This window comes from Pundamilia nyererei, unplaced genomic scaffold, assembly GCF_000239375.1.
Source record: "Pundamilia nyererei isolate P.nyererei 1_Seehausen unplaced genomic scaffold, PunNye1.0 scaffold00081, whole genome shotgun sequence".
NCBI classification, from domain to species: domain Eukaryota; kingdom Metazoa; phylum Chordata; class Actinopteri; order Cichliformes; family Cichlidae; genus Pundamilia; species Pundamilia nyererei.
Window position 1 is genome coordinate 1,369,828 of NW_005187482.1, and position 10,813 is coordinate 1,380,640.

Here is a 10,813-nt window from a genome sequence, read left to right on the forward strand (position 1 = left end):
AAAATAAAAATGTCTCCTACCATTTCTTAAGATTAGGAAAATACAACCTCAGGTGAATATCAACGCGTGCCATCCTGCACTGTGTCAGTATTTCATTCACCCAAAACGTGTCAACAGTTATGTAGACTCCATGATTCAGTAGCTTCTAGATCGACTTTTAACAGCATTAACTTGTAGCAGTCATTTGTTGTGTCTCACACTGTTATGAAGAAATTTGCTTCTTTGCAACGTTGCTTCAGTTCATTCAGGTTTGCAGGGATTTATTTATACACAGCTCTCTTAATATCCCTCCACAGCATTCCAGCTGCGGCAGTTCAACAACATCTGTAATTTTGTTAATACAGAGATAACTGATTTCATAATAAATATAAGCATTTATTTCTGTACAGTAAATGTTTAAAGGATGAAACAATATTAACAACAAGGGTTAGGAGCAAATATGTACATTTTTATGAACATTGTATTTACAGCCTTAGTTTGCACCGTCACTCAGTGTATGGCTTTATTTCCACCCATGACTTTTTTCAGCTTGAAATCCAGATAACAGACATTAACCCACACGATATTATAGTCTTTAGCATAACCACACTTGCAGGTACAGTGCTTAACACATTTATTAGATCACCTGTGATAAAACAACCCAGCTCCCACAAATATTTTAGAAATCTGTCAATCTAAACATTAATATTGTTATTTATCAGGCAAATAACACATTGAATTTATGTTTTTATATGCAAAAAGGATTTTTCCAATTACAAATACTGATAATTTAGAGCAGCTGTGGCATTAAAACCTTCCATTCAATCGTGCTCTTTTAAAGTTGTTAAGCACTGTAACACTGCCTAACACCATCTCACATGCTGTAAATATGCATATATACAAATCCACTCAGTAGCACCAACATAAACATGTGAACAAAATCTGTAGAAAAAAAAAGAAACTCAACAATACAAATATATGATAATAAACCACAAAGGAAATCTGTCTGGACACGTGGCATTCTTTTGTCAGCGATGCTGGTATAAGGCAGCCGGTCCTGAGGGAGCACTTAAATACACATGTGACTTGGTACAGAGCACTATACACTCCGCTTTTGGTCACATGTGTCTGAATCAATGCTTTTCAGCCTTTCAGGAATGTACTACACCCCATGAGGGATCTACATGCAAAAAAAAAAATTAAAGATGCCTCTCTAGCGCAGACATTGGACAGCTGAAAAGGCACACTGAGGCACAAACTCGTAGTGTCCTGAGATTCTTTTCTAGGTAAATGGAAGCAGTACCATTAGGTTGTTTTGGACTATATTTCTGCACAACACTAAGGCAGATTGTATGACGTATGATGACTTATCAGTCTGACATACTGAGGTCACACTAGGGTCACAATGGCGCATGTAACTCCCAGTGTTGCCCCCATAATATTACATGTGTCAAGAGGTAGAGCAGGTCATCTAGAAATTGTAAAGTTGGTAGTTCCATTATTGGCTGCTCCGCCTGCATCCTAAATATCCTTGAGCAAGACCAAGTTGCTCTCTGATGCATGTATGAATGTTAGATAGCGCTTCTGCATAGAAGCAGTGCTCGTATGAATGGGTGAATGAGGCATGTTTAGCATTTACATTCGCCTGCTGCATACTCAACTCTAAAGAAAAACTATAATCTGTTACTATCTGCAGTTTAGATTAGCTTAGCATAAGATAGCAAACCATTCCCTGGTTTTGCACAGAAGTAGCAATCACCTTGCTAATTTTACTACATAACACCCATAAGGTGCTGACACGTCACTTTTCAGTTTTGTTTTTATACGAACTTAAGAAAAAAGCTCTAGAGATGATTTTCCTGTTTGACAAAGCTAGGCTAGCTGCTTTCGCCTGATTCCAATCATTATGCTAAACAAAGTTAGCAACTCAGGAGGCAAAAGCTAAACATTTGGTTACAGAAAATAGACTATTTCCTGAAACTGTTGTTTATCGGGGCGATCGTGGCTCAAGAGTTGGGAGTTCGCCTTGTAATCGGAAGGTTGCTGGTTCGAGCCCCGGCTTAGACAGTCTCGGTCGTTGTGTCCTTGGGCAAGACACTTCACCCGTTCCCTACTGGTGGTGGTCAGAGGGCCCGGTGGCGCCAGTGTCCGGCAGCCTCGCCTCTGTCAGTGCGCCCCAGGGTGGCTGTGGCTAAACTCAACAGGCCATCACCAGTGTGTGAATGGGTGGATGACTGGATATGTAAAGCACTTTGGGGTCCTTAGGGACTAGTAAAGCGCTATATAAATACAGGCCATTTACCATTTTAAATGATAAGTAGTGCAAGATGTAATATTATCAAAAGCAGGCAAGTGGCTTGATAGATGACACAGTTACACTGCCAGCAAAGCAGTTATAATAACAACTAAAAATGATCAACATCAAGGACTTCTCAATCTGATGATCGGGTATGTTTTGGTGAGTAATGAAGAAAAAAATGTACGCCTTGATAAGAAAAAAAAATTAACTGGTATTTTCACAGTAGAACGTCTATGTATCTTTGAGGATATAGTGGTTTAAGGTTGTCACATACAGGCTTTGATCACCATATCTTTGTGCTGCGTGAGGTAACAATGCTAAACGATGAAGAAGGTAGCTTATCATTAAGGCACCTCCTTCCACTCTCCTCATCATTTTTCAGTTCTCTGCAAAGACCGGATTGTCTGCCTCTTCATGCAAACTCACAACTTGTCTCTGTGAGGAACGCAAAGAAAAAATAAAGTTAGAAATAAAGATGCAAAATGGATACTGCAACAAAACAAGGTTTAACAGCATTTTTTTACATTTAGATTAATATTAATATTTATATTGTAGAATTACCACCTTTTAGACTTACTTTTGGGTATGAGTAACCATCAAGCCTCCTCCAAATGTGCACCTGCTCCTCAGTGGTTTTTTGATAAACGGGGTTGTCAAAGTGAATTGTGTTGGTGTTCTTCAGCCTGTAGTTCCTCCAGAGCAGAACGCCACCAACAGCCACCAGAGCGATGATCGCTATTTGATGGAAACGGATGCCGAGGCTAGTTACACATGATGTCAGTACTGGGTTTTCAGTGAATGAGCAAAAGCTTAAAGAGCTTACCAAGAGGTAGTATAACGTAAAGTGCTATTGGGGTGGTAGACACAGTCTCGGTTAGCACTTCAGCAAATTCAGGTCGGATATCTAATGCAAAGGTAAGCACAATATTTTAAGTTAGTGATACATAGAGCTGAACCTGTTATCTGAAATCTGCAAAACAACTCTCTTGGCACTTTGGCAACTCACTTGGAGAGGTGACTGGAGCTTGAGTGGTAGTCTGGGAGACTTTAGGATTTCCTGGCTGGGGTGAAGGCATCCTTTGTTGGGGTGTGGTGGACCTGAATGGAGGACTGGTAAGCCATAGCACTGGTCTGGCAACAGTGCTGGGAGTTAAGACCGGCACTCTAGTAGTTGTGTGAAACTTAGGCTTCACTATGGTCCTGGGTGTAGTCCTGAGTATGGTCCTCGGTGTGGTCCTGGGTGTAGTCCTGAGTATTGTTCTCGGTGTGGTGCTGGGTGATACTGGTAGCAGATACGGAGGACTTGTGGCTGGAACTTGAGGTAGCCCAGTAGTTTCAGGTGTTGGCACAGCTGGTAAAAAGAAACAGGAGGCAGGGAGTCAGGTAAAGGCTGCTTGATCTACTTAAATATTGTACTTATATTATTATATATTATGCACATATAACATTGTAGCAACTATTTTATCGTGATTCGTATTACTATTGCTAGCATACCTGGTACACATGTCCTCATATCCCTGGCTAGCGTCATGTTATCTGGACAGACACAGGTATATTTGGGGGGATGTCTTCCTATTTGAGGAGCTGCCAGGCACAGGAATTCACAACCACCATTGAACACCTGACACCAGTCTCTTCCTGCAATGGGAAAAAAAAAGAACAGTGGAATCTTTGGAATGTACGCTTTGGATGATAGCTTCCACTCTCATGTCTGTATGCTAAACAAAAGTGAATGAGCTGGGCTAAGCACCCAATTAATAGATGCAAATCTCACTGTTTAGCTTACAATATTTCTAATATCAATATAGAAAAAGCAAGCCCCGACTTAACTTCATCTTATCTTTAAAAAATAAGTCTTTTAGTACTGTAACTCTCTTACCAGCAGGTTGTTTGAGGTTATGGAACAGAATAATGTCTTCTGGTGACGATAGGTGCTCCGCCAGCGGCACAATGTCCTCACCAGTCAGTCTGTTGGCGCTGAGGATGGCGCTGTTACTCACATCTGTCCAGAACACTTTTTCCTGCAAACACAGAAACAGTTAAGATTGAATATTTGAGATATGATAAACACTACAGTTTACATGTGCAGCGAGTTGTTTATGAGATGTACTGGTCATGGGTCTCTGGGTTTATCCGCTGGTAAATTGGTACCTCAAATACAGCAAGCCCCAGTGGGTGAGCGAGTTTGTGTTCATCAATGATGAGGGTGCGTCGACCACCGCCCTGAACATCGATACTGGAGAGGGTGTGCAGCTTAGAGTCCACCCAGTATAGCCGCTGGTTTAGCAAGTCTGGGGAGGAAGTGGGTTGGGGAAAGTTAGACTAGAGTGAACACTGGTGTTAACGTTTACATGAATAAATAATCAAAAACTTGAAACTGAAGAGACATGAGTGCTTGAGTTTACCGAGTGTGATGCCATTAGGCCACACGATGTTGTTAGTGACCAGTGCGGTGCGGTCTCCTCCATTAAGACCTGCCTTCTCAATCTTAGCTGGATTCCCCCAGTCGGTCCAGTAAACAAAACTGGAATGTGAAAAAAATAGTTCTGTTACGTACGCGTAACACAAACAATATAGGCATCACTGCTATTACCAGTGCTATTAGCTTACTTGCTTTGGGGGTCTACCACAATAGCGCGGGGTTTCGATAAGTCCTGGTGGAAGAGGGTTTTACGTCGGCTACCGTCAGCAGTTACAACTGAGACCGTGCCACGAACGCTGTCGGTCCAATAGAGGTTACCATGGACCCAGTCCAAGGCAATTCCCTCAGGAGCATCGATGTCATTACCGATCACGATGTGGTGTTGAGTGGAGTCTTCAGCCGAGTTCATTGGAGTTCTGGGTAGAAAGTAAAAACAAGTGTCAAATAAGAGTATCATGAACAAAAAGAATATTTTCGCTCCGGTTTCATTCCTGCTCACCTGTAGATTTTCTTCTGGGATATGTCTGACCAGTAGATCTCTTTGGTGGCTATGTTCATGTCGAGCGCCACAACGTTCTTTAGGCGAGGGATTACTCTCGTGTATTCACTTTTGTCCAGAGTCATCTTTCTGACCTCATGATGGTTAGTGAAGAAAAGGTAGGCTATTGTTCCTACAAGGACAGAATGAGGTATATTTTATTTTGCAGTTTCCTATTTAAGTAAAAGTGAAATTAAATGATACTAATTAGTGCTGTCAGCGTTAATCTCGTTAAAATGACATTAACGCCATAACTACATTAACGCGGCAAATCTCTGTTAGCGAGTTAGCGCGGATCACCCTGTGCGTGGGGCTGGACAGCGCTAACGAGCTAACCGTGCTAACAGAGAACTGCCGCGTTAATGCGGTTATAGCGTTAACGTCATTTTAACGAGATTAATGCTGACAGCACTAATACGAATACAATATGTATCCTAGCTTTGGAAGATAAGTGGTGGCGTTCTAGGAATATAATTAATACAATTTTGCCACTTAAACAGCATTCATGCGAAAGAGAGCAAGAGAGCTAATAAGCTTGCTAGCTTTAACTGATAAACTGAATTTGATTACTTCTGGCTCAAAAAAAGAAAAAAAAAAGGCTGCTAATGAGCATAAATGAAAGGCTTCGTGCTAATCCACAGACAAGTTAGTGATGTCATGGTATCTTTTTACATCTTTTATATACAGTCTGCACCTTCTACTTGTGACACTGTGTGAAATATAAACTCTGTTTTCTTATAGAAAAAGTGCCAAAAATCTAATTTTATTTCTATTCTAACACAATCTTATTTATATCTATGGACATTCAACAAAACAAATACCAAATGCATAATTATCTTTATACAAATAAATCTAATTTTATGCTTAAAAAGGACTTTAATGATCCTTAACCCCCACCCCCCGAAGTGTAACAGCGAAACGGTTTAGTCATCAAGTTTAAACATTTAATGATTACACAACAACACAAGAGAACAGCATGGGCAGAACACAGAGAGCTCGAATACTTACCAATGGCCTTGCAGTGTTTAGTTGCTTGGTCAACTTGGTAACCCTCCTCACACTCACATTTGTAGCTGCCCATCTGATTGATGCAGATTTGACTGCAGGTGTCTGGGTTGGCACACTCGTCGATATCTGAGTCGAATGAAAAGAGAAATGTCTTTAAAATTCAATGAACCAGGAGTCCGAGCATGTCGAGTCACTGTGTACACATGGAATTACGAGATCCTTCTTTATCTAAAAGCGCAGCCAGTAAAAGGGTCAAAAGTAAATAGATTATTAGCACCGTTTGTTAATCTGGTTGAAGTTCACATTTTTTACTGTAATAGTGTGGCCTACCTTCACAGCGCCTTGTGTCAACGAGGCTGTATCCAGGGGGACATAAGCACTCATAACCGATCTTTAGGTCTTTGCAAATATGAGAGCACCCGCCGTTGTTGTACAGGCACTCATTGGAATCTGAAGGAAGAAGACAAAGGATCTTTTTCATTGGAATTCATAAAGTATAGTAAATCTTATTAAAAGCACAAAAAAGTAGAAATAATCAGACAGTTATTTATGAGGGGTACTCACCACATTCCCTAAGAGGTTCATCTGACCAATCCCTGCAGTCACGTTTCTTATCGCACACCTTCTCCATACTAATGCACTCTCCGCTGCGGCATTTAAACAGGGTTGGGCCCTCACAGTGGGTCGCTGTGTATGGACATAAAAGACGAGTTCAGCAAAAATAGATTAGAGATTCACACGGCTGTCCAAAAGGTGGGACTCATACCATTCACACAGCCAATCTCATCGCTCATGTCCCTGCAGTCATATTGATGGTTGCACTGCAGGCTCCCATGGATGCAAGTACCATCGCCGCATTCAAACTCGTCAGGAGAACAGGTGGCATGAGCTAGGGGGATGAAAAGGACAAGAGATTGTAAGAAATAGCAGCGCTAATGAATTCATAAAAAGGGACAAAGAGATAGTTTTAAAAAAAAAAATTTCATAATTACAGCAGTTAGCTTCATCTGATTGATCAAGGCAGTCAGCCTGTCCATCACACTTCCAGCTAACATGGATGCACTCTCCACTGCCACAACGCCACTCCATCGAGGAGCAGTGATGAATGCTCACGAGGTCAGGAGTCTTTGTCCCGCAGGTTTCGGGCCACTCATCCGAGCCGTCGGTGCAGTCGCGGTCCCCGTCGCAGGCCCACAGGTGTGGAAGGCAAACTGTGTTGTTGCACTGGAAGGAAGCGGAACTGCAGGTGACGGGCGGGCAGGATTCCTCGTCGCTGCCGTCCTCGCAGTCCAGGTCGTCATCACACACAAAGGAGGACGACACGCACTGGCCGCTCTTGCAGCGGAACTCGGACCCCGTGCACTGCTTGGCCGCTGACAGGTCGATCAGAACAAGGAAGCAACATTAGCGAACGTAGGAAGCTGGGTAATGCATGGGGCTCTGAACTCGGACTTACCACAATTCACCTCATCAGCTCCATTCTCACAGTCCGCTTTACCATCGCAGTGCCACGTGCTCGGGATGCACTGGTTAAGACGCCCTGCACAGCTGAACTCTGTTGGTTTGCATGTTTTGACCGCTGGAAGTGGCACAACAAAGAAAATCTTAACTGAGGTCTTGGATTGCGGGATTATGGAAGCACCAAAGAAAGTCCATTCACAGATCAGGTCACGGAGTACTCACCACAGGTACCAGGAAGTTCATCTGTGCCATCTCCGCAGTCATCAGAGCCATCGCACACCCACCTCAGTGTGATACATCTCCCATTCCCACACTGGAACTGGTTGGTTCCACATGTTATCAGTGCATCTGTGAAAGACGGACATAAAAAAAAAAAACAGTTCAAAAAAAATTGTTTTAGCAATTGTTTATGAAGCTGCTACACCTCACACACCATTTTTTACTGGGAGCTCTAAACTCTACACTCCACGCCACACGAGCCATCACACAACCATTAGCAAAATTAGCATGTTAGGTAATTAGCAGCAACACCAAATACAGTTTAGGCTAGACCTCATGCTGAGGATAGGTGTGTAAAATGTAATATCATTCAAACACAATAAATAGAAAGAAAATCCAATAGCAGTTGAAGGTTATACAGGTGGACGAACCCAGTGACAGACTAACGCAGAGCCACATCAACAGCGTGGCTAAAAGTATTTCTGTTGTTGGAGTAGAAATATCAGGTAATCCCGAGAGATTTGGTGTCAGCTCACTAGTGTATCAGTGTTATTTAGAGAAAAGATAAATGGCTAATCTAGTTACAGCATGTATGTGAGTAGGACAGGGTGCCTTTATCAGGGATATGCTGATGTAGTCCGTTCAAAATCGCAGTTGGAAACTTCAGGCATTTATGGTTCCTGGTAGAAAAAGAACTGAAGGCAGAAACTCTTCCTCCAAAACCTCATCTTTAATGGAAGCACTAAAGCTTCTGAGCTAGAAGAACCAATCAGAGTGCATATGAATGTTAACAGAAATTCACAAGAGCTGGTAGTTTAGGCCTTTCCTACTTCTAGCCTCTGAAACTTCGAAATAACCAGATTTATATAAGAAACCAACAGTCTGCGTCTCACTACGGATTCCAAAATGTACATTTTCATATGTGTGTCCCCCATAAGAGCAGCTCAATGAAAGCTAATCATAAATTATGTATGCTTACATACACATCTCATGCATAGTAAATCATAATGGACTCTTAGGAGAGGTCAAACAGCTGGTGTTTATGCGGCCATCAAATAAGGTGACGGCTTTCCTTGAGTTTATTCTTGTTGTAGTATTTTTATGACTCCAGATTTGCAAACATCTACACCAAGGAGAGATTAGCTATTCATTTTTATGACACAATATTTATGGCAATGGCAATACTGCCATCGCTATAAAGATAATGATTTATTTCATACTGACAGGCTTCTGAGGATTTCCTCGCAGGTAATAAAACTGTTCTTCTCTCTGAATGTTAAGGCTGCTCAGTGGACTTTTGCTATTTCTGCATCAGCTCTCATTCCCTGAATCCAGTGAAATGTTGGTCAGACCCGCTGGTTATTTACTTAATGGGCTTAAAGTTCAGACCTTGAAAGACAAAGTGGACTGAATGACTGGGTTATTGATTGAGGGCAAATCAACAACATGTGCCCATATGCCTGTTTTTTGTTTTTTTGTTTTGGGAGGGGGGAGGTTTCCAGTCTCTGACATCCGATGTATGTCAGTCACTGACCCTGATGTTATTTAAGATGCCCCTTAGTGCTCAGACTTAAACTTATATTAACACACCTTTAAAAATGAATAAGATCTAACGTCTCTGCATCACAGAGACAGAAATGCAGGTAATGCAGGTCGTCTGTCGAAATTTGAAACTTTTAAGCACAAGGCTTCTTTGTGACTGTTGAGGAAATGCGGAAGGGCGACAACCAGTTCCGACATGTTCCTGTCACACTACTTTCTCGAACTAGTATGTTGGGAACAGGTGTGACTGTGTGGCTTTCAAAGCTGTGAGAAATTCAGCCTGAAGATGACTGTGGTTTGGGATGATCTGGAGAGAATCCAGTCAGTTTCACGGTATCTGGCATTCCACCCTCCTGCAAACAGGGAGGATATTGTAGGGAGTTTATGTGCACCTGTAATTCATCCAAATCTGAATCAGAACAGCCCGGGGTGTTTGCACGTTTGGGGTTTTGCGCAAAAGGCGCTCTTTCTGAATCACTATGAATGATTCAGACAGCGGCTTTCAAAACCGGCTCTTCAGAAACCCCACCTGACACTTTTTTTTTTAAAACAATCACTCACACACACACACGCACACACGCACACACACGCACTGTTCAAACCTGATTGGCTGCAGAAGCTGCTGCGCTGAGCGCCAGTAAATGAAAGCACAAAAAATGCAGCTTCATTCAAAAACACACCGGCAAGAAAAGTCAAGGAGTACAATTATATTTAAAATTAAAGGCTGCACAGACACTAATGACGGAAAATATGAACAATGATGATATATGAACGATTTAAAATTTTGATTTTTAAGTGATAAAACAGAAGCCCCTTCAACCATCACCCCACCCTCCTCAAGTCTTTACATTTAAAGAAAGCGCAAGCGGTAAGATTTGATCCACATATCTTCACTGAACGGCATCAAGCTGGAGCACCACAGCGCACACGCACACACTCTGTAAAAGTAGTCCGGACTGCATAAATTCACAAAGTTTGGATGCAAATCTCAGAACTTACTTGTCTGAAAGACGAAGTTGATGAGAAACAGCAGGGAGGCGCAACACAGCAATCTCATGCTTGGCAGCTACTCTGGAAGATGCTCCACTGAAAGCCTACACTAATGAGTTTCCAGCCTGTCAGTAACACTGGGGATAGTGGGAATGCTGGGGCACTTGGAACAGTAGTTGCGGTCTGCTTGTTACAGAGATGCTCCTGCTGGAAGTTCTTGATGATGGAGCTCCGCAGACTATAGCTTGTGACAACATCAGAGCCCCTTTCAATGTGGTCCAGGAGCCTGTGGGTGGGATCCGGGGGAGTGGGGAGGGGGCGGGGCCTGGAGTGGTGTGATTTCTGAGGCGCACAA

At 42.4% G+C, this 10,813-nt stretch overlaps 1 protein-coding gene across 1 annotated transcript; it reads right to left on the reverse strand.

Moving 5' to 3' along the window:
• Window positions 1–2,254: 2,254 nt before the first annotated feature.
• On the reverse strand, window positions 2,255–10,714 carry ldlra (low density lipoprotein receptor a). The gene is made up of 18 exons (XM_005738029.1): window positions 10,468–10,714; window positions 7,930–8,055; window positions 7,703–7,825; window positions 7,239–7,619; window positions 7,013–7,135; window positions 6,811–6,933; window positions 6,577–6,696; window positions 6,247–6,372; window positions 5,200–5,371; window positions 4,889–5,116; window positions 4,684–4,802; window positions 4,430–4,569; window positions 4,158–4,299; window positions 3,773–3,916; window positions 3,285–3,629; window positions 3,102–3,182; window positions 2,856–3,013; window positions 2,255–2,713 (listed from the first exon to the last, which is right to left on the reverse strand). The coding sequence occupies exons 1-18, from the start codon at window positions 10,523–10,525 to the stop codon at window positions 2,657–2,659; spliced, it is 2,766 nt and encodes a 921-aa protein (XP_005738086.1). The 5' UTR covers window positions 10,526–10,714; the 3' UTR covers window positions 2,255–2,656.
• Between the last annotated feature and the right edge of the window lie 99 nt (window positions 10,715–10,813).